The 17,513-nt window shown below is 37.3% G+C and overlaps 1 protein-coding gene across 1 annotated transcript; it reads right to left on the reverse strand.

Annotated features, from left to right (window-relative positions):
* Positions 1–5,827: 5,827 nt before the first annotated feature.
* LOC113696490 (uncharacterized) lies at positions 5,828–10,184 on the reverse strand. The gene is made up of 5 exons (XM_027215897.2): positions 8,227–10,184; positions 7,177–8,053; positions 6,409–7,050; positions 6,149–6,256; positions 5,828–6,043 (listed from the first exon to the last, which is right to left on the reverse strand). The coding sequence occupies exons 1-5, from the start codon at positions 10,182–10,184 to the stop codon at positions 5,828–5,830; spliced, it is 3,801 nt and encodes a 1,266-aa protein (XP_027071698.2).
* Between the last annotated feature and the right edge of the window lie 7,329 nt (positions 10,185–17,513).

Here is a 17,513-nt window from a genome sequence, read left to right on the forward strand (position 1 = left end):
AAAAAAAAGGCTAGAAATCTGAAGATAAAAAAGAAGAAAAAGGAGAGATGATTAGGAACAAATGTAATTGTGAAAAACAACCATTGATGAACATCATGGATAGACTTAAACCAGGGGCAGAACTACGGTGGGGGCACAGGCCCTCACTGCCTCCCTTAAATTTCTATAGTATCCATAGAATTTTGATATAATCTCAAGTGTGCCTCATGAAATTTTGTGTATCCATTGGTTTATATGCATCTAAAGTTCGCTTTGATTTTGTGTGTTGTTAGAGCTACCATAGAAAGGACTTTTTCAGTTATGAATATAGTAAAGAATCAGTTACGAAATTGAATGGGAGACACTTGGATTACTGATTGTTTAGTTGCTTACATTGAAAAAAATATATTTCGTGAAATTCAAAATGAGAAGGTTGTAAACCGTTATCAAAATATGAAAACTCGTCGTGAGCAATTGTAAATGGTTTAGTTTGCTTTTTGAAATAAAATTATTATTACATTAATAATAGTTTGTCTTTTTATATTTTTCATGAAATATATGCATCATTTGTACTTGTTAGTGAATATTATTATTTTTGCTTAAAAAACTAGAAAAAAATTAGGTAAAAAATTTTAGAGTTGCTTTTGCCCCCACTGAGAATTTTTTCTGGCTCTGCCAGTGACTTAAACCCAGGAAGAAGGTCTCGTCAATGGTAATTTCCATTAGGTATTTCTATTTGTACTTTCCCATGTTTCCAGTTTGTATGCAACGCACCTAGCTAAACTTGTCTTTATTCTCTTAATGGTGTTGTTAATGTAGGAATCGGGAGGATGTAGATACTAGAATTGGATTGATCATTGATCTTGAAATATGTCAAAAGTTCAAGGGTCTAATCCCTGGAATGTTAAGAACAAAAAACAAAATAGAAGTTGAGAATGGGAGGTTGCAAGAAAACTCAAGGCTGTGGCAAAGGAAAATAAGGAGGTTGAAGGTATAGTTGTTTCTTCACTGGGTTGTCGCTGTTCCATGGTCACCAGTATCCGCCATATTGGCCTTCTCTAGTTCACTTCATCAGCTTTACTGCACTCAGCTTTCTTTGCTACCATGTCAAAGTCATTTGTGTCATCAGCATTTATTGTGGCTTCATTGATGATATTTGGAATGCCTACTCCCACATCAGTTTCATTTTCAATGTCTACTTTCAAGGATTCCGAGTTAGCTACATCAAAAAGCCCCTCTTGAGCATCTCACTTTTGTGGATTCATGTTTACTCCCTCGTCATCACTCTCACTCTCTTTTATTATAATAACATCACTATCGCAACTAGCTGCACCTTTATCTTTCCCAGCCTCTTTTGAAGGAGTTGTCTGACTTTCATGCATGGCGTTATTCTACATATTCTTAGCATGGAACCTCACCCTGTTAGCTACTTAGCTCTACCTCCAAGGCTCCAACTGCGAGATACAGCTCAGCACCTATAAGGTATTAACAAGTAATTCACAGTCCCCATCACATAAGCCAAAAAATAGTCCTTGATCGAGTGGTAATCCCGGCAGTCTACCGTACCACCCAAAACCTACATCTTTTGGGTATCCAAGTTTTTCTCCACATTTATCAAGCATTTGAAGTGACCATTTTTCAGGATTACACTCATCAATGGGGTCAACCCTTCCTGCTACGTATTCTGTGTTTGGCAATCTTGTAAACTCCCCCTGATGGTTCATCTCCAAAGTAAATGGTTCATGCCAAATACCATGTTGCCCGCTCTCTGATTTTAAGCAAATAAGTTTTTTAATCAGAAAATATTTTAAAAAATTCAATAATTTCTAAAAAGGTATCACAATGTCATCAACACAAGGAGCATTAGGGAGATAGATTATGCCATAAATCACTATATCTTGAAAACAAGGACTATAGATTCTTCGAGTAAATTATGCAATAGATCTTTTCCATGACCGTACAAAGCATATTAAAGGAGACAAATTTCAATACCATATAAAACCCTAACTTTTCACTAATCCCTATGGCGATGGAGACATATTTCATTACAAATTAATAGTTTTTTCTAATTCATGTATGGATTATGCTATTAAATTAACCTACATGAAAAGGCAAAAAATTTATTTTGATTACCAATTTCAGTCTTCATTTTCGATTTCTTTAGCTTTGCTGGAGATGGCTTTTCTCTTGAATGCCATCTCTTTCTTGCCATTGTTGCAATCTTCACCGTCTGAAGATCTCAATCGATTTTTGCTAGTATTAGCCAAAAATTTCTGAGTTTTTCTTGTCCTTCTCTCCATTGTCTTTCTCCGTGATTTACAAATCGAACCCCTAAACCAAAGAGCCCAAAATGTTTTTCCATTTGTTTTCTATTTATTTTGCAATGAAATTAGATTTATGCCCTCATCATTTTGGTAGAATTTGAAACCTAGTCTCGTTTAATGGCGTATGTTTGCACACCTCAAGAAGACTGATGATTTTGTGGATTCTATCAACGATTTTACTTAATTGGGATGGATTTAATAATTTAGGGACTTAAGTGTTCCATTTTAAAATTTAGGGACTGAAGTGATATAAAGTGCATAGTTTGAGGGTCAAAACATAATTTACCAATCATCCTCCCCCGGAAACAAAGAAAAGTGTTTTAGAAATGGGGCAATAGAGAAAAGTTAACAGCTTATTGATGATTAAACATGAAAAGCAAGAAAATTTATTTTGATGATCTGCTAATTGGTGTATTAGGTTTTCGGCAGATTCTTTTCTTTGTTTTTTACTATTGGAAAACAGTAATTTGCTGATTTTATGTGTTTGAAAGATGCTATACTCACTCTTGCATGCCAATTGCCAAAGAATGTACAAAAGGAAAGAACAAGAAATTCCAAGTATAGCTAGTCTGGAAACTCTTCTTGTTATAGAAATCAAATTCAGATAGAGCAAGTACAATGGATTGTACTAGCCTTTGATGGATATTAGGTAAACCTTCAACATGCAAAATCTTTCATGTATTGGGTTGTACCTCAGTAGTCCTTTTAGTTTTTGATTGAAATTGCCTTTTAATTTTGCTTGCCGATTAAGTCTTGAAAGCTAATGGTGGAACAGGGAAAAAAGACCAATTCTTAGAAACGTGGTCGGCCTGGTGACAGAACATATTGCTTCGAATTTTCCTTGTTGGACTGACAAAAAACCAACCACACACATGCCCATTTTGTTTGGATAAAGAAAGTTGAAAATCATGCTGTCACAAACGTTTGCCTACATGTATAGTTAAATTCCAGAAGATGAAATTCACCAGTCTTGGATGAGATGATGCTCGTTCAAAATGAGTAATTATCCAAACAGCGTTAACCTTGATATGGAATTTTAGTGGCGGAGCAAGTAATTTATGAAAGGGGTGGGGAAAGGGGCACCTTGTCCATATTGAACACCAATACTTTTCCAGTCTTAAAAAGAAATAAGTTAAAACTTTATAAAACATAAAATTAGGAAAATGGAGAAAATATGTTACATGATATCAAAAATTTTCGGGGGTCAAGAAGAGGACTTTTTTTTAAAAAAAAAAATTAGAATTTAATAGTCGTTAAATAAAAATTTAGCTTAATTACATTTATCACCCTTGAGGTTTAGCCAAATTACCATATGATTCCCATCGTTTGGTCAAACTACAAAAGTCCTCCGTCAGTAACCTTCTGTAAACCCAACTAACATATATTACTAAAATGACAAAATTGACCCAGTACAAAAAGTTGGAAAATAAAACACAAACGTGGAACAAAATGGGATAAGAACAAATCTCCGCGCTGATATTCATCTTCCAAATGGACCAAATCTTTCTTTCCTCTTCTTCAATCAATTCTCTTTTCTTTCGTATTATCTTTCCTTTTCTATTGAACGTATTGTTTTATCAATTGAATCTACAACTTAGATTTGGTTCTTGACATGACAAAATAGTTTTTCTTTCATGTTCTTTTTGGAGTGTGGCATGAATTTGCTGCTAATGGTGCAGATTTTTTTTGAATCTTCTTTTCTTATTTGTTATTAATTTTGGTCTTGGTTACCGTGTTATAAGATTAAGATGCTGTGACCAAAATATTATTGCTGTTGACATCTCAAAAAGTGTTTTCTTTTGATTTTAGTGTTTGAAGTTAGATTTAAGACTCCTAAAAAAAAAGTTTGATCTAAGAGATATTAATGAATATGAATGAGGTGGCCTTGACAATTTTTCTTTGGATTTTGGTAGTTTGAATAAAAGAAAGATCACTACCTACATGACTAGGTATCTTGAAACATCCATGACAGATTGGCATGTAGAGTTGGAGATTCTGCTTTAGCAAGGCTACAGTTGGTGTTTCCGGGGAATAAGGAAGAAATAAGGGTGGCGGAAAAAAAAGAAGAAGAAGAAAAAGGTAATAGTGCTTCGAGGGTATTTTAGGACCTTCACGTAAAGTTACTACAGTCTTTGTTGAATTTCAGGTGGTCAACGTCAGAGGACTAACGGGAGGGGTGTAGTAGTTAACAATTTATGATTTTTTGGGGGCGCCCTATAGTTTGGCCAAATCAAGGGGTCCATTTGATAATTTGGTCAAACTTCTAGGGAAGTAAATGTAATTAATCCTAAAAATTTAAAAACTTATGGATTGGCGGCAACCCTTCCCCCGGTTGACTCCGCCTTGAACCTCTGCGCTTATGATATTCTACATTATAGAGCCTTTAAGTTATTCAAATCTGTTCCCCTTACATTAGGAAACTAGTATAGAGTAAGTGTAATTGTAAGTCTATCTTAGATCTCTTTAGGTCCTCTTCCCCCTATTATAGAGTAAGTGTAGGTCTATCGTGTCCGAAAAAAAGGTCCTCCCTCCCCCTAGTATAAAGTAAGTATAGGTCTATCGTGTCCCGAAAAAAAAACATTAGGAAACCAGGAGGTGATAGTTGGTACATAATTATTGGGATTCGAAAAAAAAATCTTAGACTTGATTAGGTTAAGACAATATAGAGAAGATTGGGGGATTATCCAACATTAAAGAAGTAGTAGTTCTTTTTTTTTTTTGGATAATTTCAGACATAAATACGTTCTAATATCAAAAATTACACTACCCACCCCTTGATTGACATATTTGGTAACAAATTAAGTCCATGTCGTAAAAAGTAAATTTAAAAATAATGAATTAGTCTTGTCAAACAATTATTTTCCAAGTTTACTCCCATTGATCCTACAAGAAAATGAGTTAAAATTTTTGGGCAAGAAAAATGGCAACAAAAAAAGGAAGAAAAATTGGATAAAATTGTAAGACTGTACCACCAAAACTTGAGCCTTGGTAATTATATAGTGGTAGAACCACAAGGTCAAGATATGGTGGATTTAAATTCATCTACAATATTTAATAGAAGTTTATCTACCATGCTTCAAAATAAAAAAAAATTTCCAAAACCACTTATACAATTGCATATGCAAGTGGTACAAAGCACTATAAACAAAATAAACTAAAACAAGTCTTAAATATCTTAAATATCAAGTTGATTGAATACCCATAATGAGCAATCCAAGGCAAAAAAAAAAATCTTAATAGGCTTTGAAGATGGTTAGGATTGTAAATGTTGCAATTGTAGCACCTTACTTTCAGTTACAGATTTGAGTTTGCCAAGCAATCCATTGAACACAAAACATCATCTCAGACTAGTTGTCCGAATGGTAAGGATTGCTAAGCTTAGGTGACTAGGTGACTATATGGTATCAGTTCCATCATGAGATTTGATGTACAAAAGATTCAGACCACTACCACTGAATGCAGGCTTAGTATTTGCTTAGTAAAATACTATTTAAATTACTAATTAGATATGTAGTGATCAGCCATTAAAACCACATGCTGAAGGAGCTACTAACATTGACAGAGTTAGTAGTTGCATTAGCTTCTATGGTAACAGTTCTGGATGTCTGAGAAGCTCCATTGTTGCTTTCTACAGGGGCATTTTCTCTAGAAGGCATGCGTGAATGAATGGGGGTACCACCAGTCTTTTTCTCAATAGTGTTTATTGTCCTTATGGCTTTAGCTTTTGTAGGCCTTCCTTTCTAACAAAAATAAATCATAAAGTGCTCTTATCATACCAGAGACATGTATATGCATATAAAGATGTATGTGGCTATCAAATGAAATTGAAATGAACAAAGTTATACCTTCTTTGTTCCACTCGGGCTAGCTAGGAATTGAATTTGTACATTAACAGTAGCAGATGGAGTTCCGGTACCCAATTGAGCTCGAGCAAATACAGAATTTGTGTTTCCCTTGATTGTATCCAACATTTAGGTATCTCCATAAATTAACAGCAGTATACAACTTACAAGGACATGAATTTTTTTTTTTTAATCAAACGATAACATTATATAGATATTAACACTTGAAAATACAAGAGTTAATTACAAAAAGGGGTAACTACCCCCATATCTTTTCTAGCAAGAACAGTTAACCATGTTGGAAATGAAGCTTGCCAATCAATGGTTTTAACCACCTTGGTTGCAAATTGAGCCACTTCATGACTGTAGCCATTCGCACTTCTAGGAACAAAAGAGAAAATACAACTGTCAAAACTAGTCTTTAGGGCCTCAATGTCTTCTAGGATTGTTTGTAACTTACAATCCTGAACATTGCCCGCATTGATCGAGCTCACAACGTTTCTGCAGTCCGACTGGACTTCTATCTTTGTCCATCCTGCAGCTTGAGCCATTTCCAGCGCACTTCGGATTGCTAATGATTCCTCTGTGGCAGCTTCCCCTTTTTTCCTTCTACTAATCCCTCGGACTTTCACTAGATCTCCTCGCCAGTTCCGTGCAACAATTCCCAATCCGATCCTGACCATTTTTGCTGAGATTGCTGCATCCGTATTAATTCTCACTACTCCCTCCTTTGGTGGCTCCCAATTATGCTGACTCAGTCTTTCCTGCTCTGTTGATGCGAATCCTCGGGGTTGAGGAACAGTTGCCTCTTCAAATTCGATCCACTCTTGCTGGGCTTTGTCAATTATCACTTTTGCATCCTCACTCTCCAGCTGGAATACTCTCTTGTTTCTCGCCTTCCAGAGCTGTCAAAGGATATTTACTGTGAGCTTGATGCGGTCCATTCCTTGGGCCCCCTTTGCCGATTCCATCATAACATCCCACCACCTCCACATGTTGCATTGTAGCTCAACTATCCCTTCCCAACTCACCGGAGCTAGCCTCCAAGCTATTTGAGCTGTTGGACAAAAAAAGAATACATGTTCAATGGTTTCCGTAGCCTCACCACAACATTGGCACAGATTGCTTCCTTTCCCAACTCTTTGGTAGAGAGCTTCACTAGTAGCCAGCCCATTTTGCAAACACCTCCATAAAAAATGCTTGAGCTTCATTTTGATATTTAAGCCCCACAATCTTTTCCACACCGTGTGCTTCCTAATTGCCCAGCTAGTCTCAGAGTCAGGTGCTATCCTGTGGTTCACAGTCTCCCTTCCCCCTTTGGCAATAACGTAGCCTGTTCTGATTGTATAAACACCAGACTTGCTATGCAACCAATACAATCTGTCTTTCCTTTCATATAGACTTAGAGGGATGTTAGTTATGAGTTCCACATCATCTATGTTAAACCAGCGATGCAAAGTATCAGTCTTCCACCTCCCCTCCTCTATTAGTTCATGGACACACTCAAGTTGACACCCTGCTGGTTTTGCCGTAGTTAATTTCCCATTGCACGATCCAGCTACCCATCTGTCTTCCCAGATTTTAATTGACCTTCCATCTCCTACCCTCTTGTATAGGCCCTGCTGAAGCAGCTCACCTCCCTTGTGTAAACTTTTCCAGCACCAAGATGCTGTGCTCGGGGGCTTTTGAACAAGCCAGTCAGTCTTTTTCATGTATTTAGCTTTCAGGACCTTGCTTACTAACAAATTCGGATTTGTAACAACTCTCCAAATTTGTTTTGCAAGCAAGGCAACATTGAAGGCTTCTAAATCTCTAAAGCCCAATCCCCCTTTCCCTTTAACTTCAGTAAGCTTACTCCACCTCACCCAATGCACTTTGTTCTCTAGACCATCCCCGCCCCACCAGAACCTGCAATAGTTGCACTAATACCCTTGCACAAGCCTTTAGGGAGCTTAAAACAAGACATTATATAGGTAGGCATGGCCATGATGACAGATTTGATTAGGATCTCCTTACCCCCTTGACTAAGCACTTTATGTTTCCATCCTTGGAGTTTGCTAATGATGGTACTTTTCAGGGACCCAAAAACCTGATTCTTAGCTCTCCCAATAGTCATAGGTAATCCTAAATATTTCCCACTAGAGGCTGCCCTCATATTGCCCAAAACCTCCCTAATCTCTCCTCGAATCCTGTTGGAGGTATTTTTAGTAAGGAACATGGCTGATTTACCAAAGTTTACTACCTGTCCTGTGGCTTGTCCATAAGTCTGAATGATCTCCTTTACCTTCTTAGCCTCCTCCTTGCTTGCTTTGCAACACAAAAGAGAATCGTCTGCAAAAAAGAGATGAGAGATCATAGGGCTGTCTTTGCAGACTTTGATGCCCGTTAGTTGCTTAGAATCCACACCTTTCTTGATTAAATTGGACAGCCCTTCCATACATATAATGAACAAGTAGGGGGATAGGGGATCCCCTTGACGGAGACCTCTAGATGGTTTGATATAACCCACATTTTGTCCATTCAAATTAAAAGAATAAGAAACAGTGGAGATACACGTCATGATCCAGCGAACAAAAGTAGGACAAAAGCCCATATGTAACATAATTCTGCCTAGAAACTTCCACTCCACTCTATCATAGGTTTTTGACATATCAAGCTTTAAAGCCATAAAGCCTACTCTACCACCTCTCTTACTTTTTAGGAAATGCAAGACTTCATGAGCGATGATAGCATTGTCAAGAATTTGACGCCCAGGGACAAAAGCAGATTGAGACGGATTAATACAGTGCACTAGGACTTTTTGCAATCTATTAGCCAAAATCTTGGAAATAGTTTTATAAAGGACAGTGCAAAGGCTTATAGGCCTGTAATTAGTAAGCACAACAGGATTGTCAACCTTAGGGATAATGGAGATAATGGTCTCATTGATAGCCGTTAAGATATTACCAGAATGGAAAAAACTTGTGACAGCATTGACAATATCATTTTTGATAATATGCCAGTATGTTTGGAAAAATAAAGGGGGCATACCATCAACTCCAGGGGCTTTATTTGGGAACATGGAAAATATGGCTTGTTTTATCTCCAATTCTGTCACTGGCTTGATCAACTGTGTGTTCGCGAGATTAGAAATAGTGCACGGTATGCCTTGCAACACTTCTTCAAATTCAGATGGATTACTTGAGTTGAACAGCTCCGCATAGTGCTCGCTTAACTCAGCTTTGATTTCCTCTGCACTCGTACACCACTCCCCATTAGCCTTCTGGAGTATACTGATATTGTTCCGTTTCCTAGCAGCCATGACACTTAGGTGAAAGTAGGCTGTATTCTTGTCCCCCTCTTTGAGCCATCTGCTCCTTGATTTCTGGCTCCAAAACAACTCTTCATCCTTGTAAGCTTTGCTTAGTTGTAGCTTTAAGGTTGTGATAACTCCTTTGTTGCATGGCTCATTCTCCTCACGGACGGACCTTAGTTTCTCCTTCAGCTCCTGAATTTTTGCCTTTGTGTTGCCTTTAAGTGACTTGTTCCATTCAATCAGAGCAATTCTACATTCCTTAATCCTTTTCACCACTCTGAACATTCTAGACCCATTTTGTTCCAGTCCCCAAGCTCTTTTAATAACAGCTATTGATGCCTCATCCCTTGCCCATCTTTGGTCAAAGAAAAACCTTCTTTTGGCCCTCCTTTGCTTCGATTTTGTGTCCATTAGGAGCAGGCAGTGATCAGAAGCCTCTATTTCAATGTGTTCCACAGCAGCATTCTCATACTTTTGTACCCACCCAACACTTCCTAAACATCGATCTAGTCTCTCTCTTATTTCTCCCTCCCCTTCCCATGTGTTACTCCATGTCCAAGGCACCCCCTTACACCCTATGTCCACTAACTCATTATCAGAAATAAAGCTATTGAACTCCCTAAAACTACCTTCTGATCCCTCTCTTTCCCCCCATTTCTCCCCGTTTGAGCAAATGTCGTTAAAGTCTCCCATTGCTACCCATTTCTCACCCCATGCCCTCTTTTTTCCCCTATTGTCTCCCATTGCTGCACTCTCACCCTCTAATCTGTACTTGCGTATATACCAACCAACCACCAATAATCACTCGTTTCCTTGTCTTCCACTCTTGCTGCAATATACCAATCAGTGCTGTGTATATCCAATAATTGTACCCCCTCCTTCCAAAACAAAGCTAGTCCCCCTGCTCTACCCTTAGGATTCACTACAAAACTATGTTCAAACTTAATTCTATTTTGCACCTGTTTCATATACCTTTCTTTGTTTTTTGTCTCACATAGGAACACCACACTAGGAGAGTGGAGGTGAATTACCTCCTTCAGTTGGGAAATTGTCAAGGGGCCTCCTGCACCTCGGCAATTCCACACCGCAACCTTCATTGTATAGGTGGAGGCATTGCGGGGCTAGCCTCCAATTCCCCTCCTTGCTGATCGACTTCCTGGTCCCTTCTTAATAGCTTGTGTTGTGGACTATGTGTTATGTCCTCTTCCATAAAGTCCAGGTCCTGCCATTCTTTCGTTGTTGTCCTTTTCTCACCAAGGTTACTCACTGTCCCTCTATCCGTAATGTCTTTCAGCGGCACTCTTGTAACACGTGAACTCCTCCTCCACTGCTTTTTCCTTCCTTGATTACATCTGCTTTCCTGAGTCCAGCAGTTGGCTTCCTTTGTTTCAGACTCATTGCTAGTTAATACCCCCTTCTCGTATTTATTTTTATCCTCTCGGTCAATGCTTGCATCTAAAACCATATCTTCTGGGCGCTGATTTTCTTTCCCGTTCCAGTCATTTCCCAGGTCCACTACCACTTTAGGCCTCTCGGTATTGTTTCTTCCTTTGAATTTGTCCCCCTCCTTTCGTGTACACTCCTCCTTGTCCTCTTTCTCTCAGCTTCCTTTCATCTCTACACTCTCCCTCAGAATCTCATCCCATTTTTCCTCCATTGCTAGCTTTTGTTGGTCACTCTTTTTATATACCTTGTCACTTTCCCTGCTGCTTGTACCAGTCTCGACCCCAGGACCTGTCTCAGTTATCATCCCGGCTTTATTACTTGGTCCCTTGCTTACCAATGCTACATCTCTGGACTTCTTAATCACCTCTGTACCAGTCATTAAGCACACTTTCAGAGGGGAAACCATAATATTCCCTGCCCTCATCCACGCTCCATATTGTCCTTCCCTGCACGTCTGACCCTCCCTTTTGTCCCCAGTACAAGACTTATCCCCATGCCCAATGATCCCACAATTGTAGCAAAAATCTGGGCATCTCTCATACCTAAATTCCACCCATGTATTCACTCCCTCAAGCTTAACCAAAGTTCCTCTTGGGAGAGGTTGTAGGAGATCCACTTCCATCATAATCTTCATATGTCTCCTAGATTTCCTCCCCCTGGCGGAACAAGAACCTCCCTAACAGATTTAAAAACCTTTCCTACCTTAAAGCCCACTGACTTACACAACCAATGAACTGGGAGATTCCAGATTTGTACCCATAGGTGAGCAAATCGGAAATTGTGATCCTTCTTTTCGCACCCAGCCTTCCATTCTTTCATCACAAGAATCTGGTTATCCATAATCCATGGTCCTCCCATCAGAATTTTTTCACGGTCCTCTCCCTTCTCCAACTGGAACTGGAAAATGTTAGGACCCAGTTCAGTCACAGTCAGATTCCTGGGGTATCCCCAGGCATGATTAGTAAAGTTCTTTATGCCCGTGAAATTTGCAACCTTTTCACCAATCAGTCTTCCTACCAAACTCTGCCTACAGTCTTGAACCCCCTCGCAAATGTCCTCAGGGCAGAGATCTACCCCTTCCAGTTTCATTGCCGATAGTTCAAACTTGCTAAAAGCTCTTGTTAGCTCTTCCTCCATCCTTCAGTCTTGCAGTTGCAGTGGCTCTACCTTGCACAAGGACATGAATATAAGACATACCTAATTTGGACAATTAGATTGCTACCTTGACTTGAGAAAACAACAGGTACCTTTCTAGAAACATGATCCTGCATTCAGATATAAAGTGTAACAGTTGATAATGAATGCCATAATAAATTTTGAATCCAACAACTATTGTAGTACCCAAAGTACAACCCCAGATAACCCTGTATTAGCCAATCCTCTACCTGGTTTCCCTTTTCTTTGACGAACCTGATAACATGAAATTAGTTAGAATGTCATATTAACCAAAGCAAATAACGAACAAAGGTCATATAGACAATGTGCATAACCACTACTAGAAGCATTGCTTTCTTTCTTTGCTTTCACTGGAGCTCTTTCACAAGTTCTCCTATTATGCCCATAAGATTGGCACAATGAGCACCTAAAAGCTTTAGACCTTCCTGTTTGAGTTGAAGGAGCATCCTCATCAGATTCTCTCCTCCTATTCTTTTTTGGTCTACCTGGTGCTCTTCTTAATGGGGCTAGTAATAGTGTAGCAGGGGTCACCTTAGCATATCAGGCCAATTTCTCTCATCAGAAGCTGGATTTATCATTCCAAAATATATCCTCTGGTACACTTCAATTGTAAATATTGGATCACAATATTTCTCAAGATTCTCTCTTTTGTATATAATTCCTAAAGCAGCATGCTTGTATGGAATTCCTGAAATTTGAAATGCTCCACATTCACAAGTTCTCTCCTGCAGATTGGCTATGTAGGACTTGCCAAATTCCTTTACTTCAAATAGTGTCTCACTAGCCATAGAAAACTCACATTTTCTAGATTGATTGGCAATTTCTCTCAGTTTCTCCACAATTGGCACAACACCTGTGTAGGTACAGCTCTTATGAAATCTTTTCTATAGTTTCTTTATGAATTTTCTCCTTAAACCTTCAAGCAATGTAAGAATAGGCAACCCCCTCAGATCACCAACCCATGCATTAAAAGATTTAGTGAAGTTATTCATCACATGATCACATTTTATAATAGGAGAAAATGAGTGTGTTGCCCAAGTTGTTAGCGGTATCTTTGTCAAGTATTTCCAAGTTTCAATGTTTATCTCTTTTCTCCATTGCCTCTTCATGACCAATTGTATCAAAGCTCTTAGCTGCCTGCCAGAAGTAATTACTAAGCAGCAACCCTGGAAAGGACAGTTTAAAGTTGCTCTGAATATGCCTACAGCAGTATCTTGCATTAGTGTATGGCATCAGTTCTTCATATGCTAAGTTTAGACCCTACATTTAACATAATTTAATTAGAACAAACAGAAGATTGGTAGTTAAGTTATATGACAATAGAAATGGGACATTTGTAAGTAGAACAAAATGTACCTTTTGTCTATCACTCATAAATGTTAGAGGCAGTTGGTTATCAAATGGACCAAAGTATTCTTCAAAGAAATGAAAGAACCATGACCAAGTCTCTTTATTTTCACATTCAGCCACAGCAATTGCAAGAGGGAATATGCTGTTATTCCCATCCAAAGCCACAGCAGTAAGCAACATTCCTCCATATGGTCTTTTGAGGTGGCAACCATCAAAACCAACAAATGGCTTGCAATATCTTAGACATCCATCTTTTTGTGCTTTGAAACTAATAAAAATTCTCAAAAATCTTCATTCCACCAAGAGATTTGGCCTATCAAATGTATTTTGTAGATGCATTGAGGGTTATTTTTCCTTAAAATCTCAGTATACTTAGGCAATTTTGCATATGACTCATAGTGTGTACCTTATATCTCTTCTAGTGCCCTTGTCTTTGCCTTCCAAATCTGCATCTTGCTAGGATGCACATCATATTTTGATACAATCTCAGCATAGACACTTTTTGTATTCATTTGAGAATGGATCCAAAGAAGTGGAACCAGTTTCTTTGCAATCCAATCAGATGTAGCCTCCGTATTCCTATTGTTCATAACACAAGTGTGCTGAGGTGTGTAAGACTTAATTTGAAAAGTAGTTGTTTCACCAACAGGAGAAACATGGATTTTGCATGGACAGCCTTCAACAGCACACTTAGCAGTACACCTTTTCTTTTCATTTTTCAGTTTTACTATGGGAAAACCTTTCTGGATTACATAATCCTTCAAAGCAGCCCTAAAAGCATCAATATTGGTGAATAACATATCCTTCTCAAATTCAATATCCTCTCTCAGATTATAGGTGAACATTTTTGCTCTTAAAGCTGCCCTATTTGGATCAATTTCATCCTTATATTTAGAATTCGAAATGACATCACCTTCATATTTGTCCTCATAATCTGAGAAAGCAATATTACTCATATCAGATGATTCATGTGCGTCACTGCCATTGCTTAAGTTGTTCTCTTTGTCATTGTTTGCTTCATATAATCAAGAATCATCATCACTTGAAATGAACACTTCATCATCCTTTTCAATATTTTGTAAATTAGGTTCAGCATTTTCAGCAATATCCTCAATTCCTAGATTCTCTTGCCCAGCACAAAAGTTGTTATTGTTGTTTACCTCAGGCATATTAAATGGAATTACATCCATGTGGTCCACAAACAAATTGATTACCAGCTTATTTTCATACACCTTAAATATTTCCAAGACTGCCTTATCAGTGTTGACGTCCATTGTTGCAGTAGTTCTTGGAATTCCACATCTCATATGTAGCAAATAATTAAGATTTTCAGGTAATTCATGAAGTGTTTTCTCACAAATATCATTCAACAGTTCTATATAAAAATACCTATCAGGATCTATATTGGGAATCCTGATTCTTCTTCCATTGTAGTGAACTACAAAGTCATGTGCAACCACATGTGACATTCTGTTTTACCCAAATTAATCATTAATATCATAGTTGTTACTTACTAACATCAAAATCTAAATAATGAAGTTAAATCTTCTTTGTCATATAATAATACCTAAGAGCAGCTTTCAAAATACAAAAAACTCCATAATCCATCATAGATTTTTTCTTTTCATTTGCTCACATCAGATAGCTTTATTATTCCAGAACAATCTCAACTTGTCTTTCATTCTTCTATTACCATCCTTTATTACTCAACAAGCTCTACATAACAAGTACAAGCCATTTATCTACTAAATGAGATGAACAAATACTTTTAACTAAAACTCTATTGAGTCACCAAACATCTATATTTTAGACAAAAAACAAGAAACATCATATTGATCATCAAGTAAAACTCATTGCAATACAATTCTCCCTCTATAAATCATTAAGCTATATGAACATCAGTTGCTCAAAAATCCATCAAATACACCACATGCATGCATTATTAGTCACAGATTTAGCATAAAAAACATCAACGTAGATATGATCTAACCTTAAAACCATCATCCCTTTCTACTACCTAACTTTTGAAGCAATCTCACAGCCATATCTTCATCTTATAATATTAATAACAGATTATATGCCACTATAACAAGCATATAGATCATTAACATCCACTATTAGTGTCTATTACTTGAAAATAGGTACAATAAATCCAACAAAATTGTGATAACCTTAACAACTTTCTATTAAGCTCATATGTTGCAGATATGCCACTATTCTAGCTTATCCTTCATGAGATGAAGGATTTTTACCAGTTTTGCTACTAGATATTGTCCTTTCTCTATAGCTATTTCTTCTACACTTTAGAAGTAGTAAGACTGTTCAGAAGGCGCCAGAAGCATTATATATCCCAAGTGTAATGGCGCCAAATTGCATATCAAGAATATTACTTGGAAGACTTATATTTTTCCCACATTTCTAATATTTTAGAGACTGATGAGGGTATTTCTGTCACTTTATTGCTATTGAAGTTGACAATTGGTCACATCAGAATGAAAGGGGAGGGCAGTGTAATTTTTAATATTAGAGGGTACTTATGTGCAATTGTCAGAAACCTCAGGGAAGGTTTCTGAAATTATCCCTTTTTTTTGTGGGTAATCAAGAAGTAGTAGCTTGGTGCAACTCTCCATTGAAATTTCAAAATTAAAGCAGATCATGTTAAGCCTTCAAGGCTAGTGATTGCCAATAGGAGGTTAAATTACAATTTTCACGAGCTCATTATTAGGAGTATGAATTTTTAGCCTTAACTTCAGTACCGGATCAGGATCCACCGAGATTTGAAGTTTGGTGCCTGGAATGCCTTGAACAATTAAACTGAACTAAATGTGACATGAGCAATTAATTGAATGAGGAGGCATCTGATCACGCCTGAGGTTTCTGAAATTATCCCTTTTTTTTGGTAATCAAGAAGTAGTAGCTTGGTGCAACTCTCCATTGAAATTTCAAAAATTGAAGCAGATCATGTTAAGCCTTCAAGGCTAGTGGTTGCCACTAGGAGGTTAAATTACAATTTTCACAAGCTCATTATTAGGAGTATGAATTTTTAGCCTTAACTTCAGTACCGGATCAGGATCCACAGAGATTTGAAGTTTGGTGCCTGGAATGCCTTGAACAATTAAACTGAACTAAACGTGACATGAGCAATTAAATGAATGAGGAGGCATCTGATCACGCCATAAAACTTCTAAAAATTACGTACATGACTTCTGTTTCCTTTTTCAGGGATGATATAGATGTTAATTGGATGCAAAAGGATTGAATATACCACACTTTAATTACGTGTCTCATTGGCTTCTGAGATCTAAAATTTGACCATTGTAAAACAAATGAAAATAATAGTACTGACCATTCTTGAAAATGAACATGTGGAAATTTTGAAACACGCCAGGATCATAAGATGATGCATCATGAAGGTGTTCGTTCAACCATTTGTAGTATTTTAAAAATAGGTATATTTGTCTAGCAGCATTTCTTCGGCTAATATGGTTCATGGATGAGACCATTTCCAACTACCTTGACTTTATGTTGTTGTAATATTAACATGCAAAAGGTATCTTTCTTGCAGATTGAAGTATACTTAGCTTTTCCTTGTGGAGATCATAGCAGGATACATATATGCACGGGTAAAGAGAGCTAATATGGTGGTAAAAAAGATTAGAGTGAAAGCATGAAGAGTAAAAATTTCCATGTCTTAACTCATGCCTGAATAGATGTAAGATCATTTACCTGAATTTGGTATCATTGCAAAAAAATAGTAGTGATGATAATAGTTAATCGTTCAAGTTCCATTACGATGTCTTGGTTTCATCTTTGTGCTCTAGGGACAAAAAGTATAGACAGTTACATATTGGATTTGGACCACAGAAGTTAGAGTTTCACTTCAAATCGGTTCATGTAATTCTTATTATATTTGATTTTGGCATAGTCATGAATTTGATACCAATTTTGTTGTATAAGTTAACAAATTCAAGTTTATATCTAAATTATACGAATTTATACAAAAAATATTATGATTAATCTTTTATACACTGACAATAACTAAATATAAATATAAATTTTAAATTTTGCTCATGTGTCATATATTTTACTGTGATAGTGTAT

This window comes from Coffea arabica, chromosome 6e (assembly GCF_036785885.1).
Source record: "Coffea arabica cultivar ET-39 chromosome 6e, Coffea Arabica ET-39 HiFi, whole genome shotgun sequence".
NCBI classification, from domain to species: Eukaryota; Viridiplantae; Streptophyta; class Magnoliopsida; order Gentianales; family Rubiaceae; genus Coffea; species Coffea arabica.

What these genes read in the sequence shown, in the direction of transcription:
- LOC113696490 (XM_027215897.2), bottom strand. Translation starts at nt 10,184, where the DNA reads ATGGGAGACAATAGGGGAAAAAAGAGGGCATGGGGTGAGAAATGGGTA. An exon ending in TAGCTTGGAGGCTAGCTCCG is followed by an intron (nt 7,051 to 7,176) that starts GTGAGTTGGGAA and finishes ATCCTTTGACAG; the next exon opens with CTCTGGAAGGCGAGAAACAA. An exon ending in TTGCTAGAAAAGATATGGGG is followed by an intron (nt 6,257 to 6,408) that starts GTAGTTACCCCT and finishes GATACAATCAAG; the next exon opens with GGAAACACAAATTCTGTATT.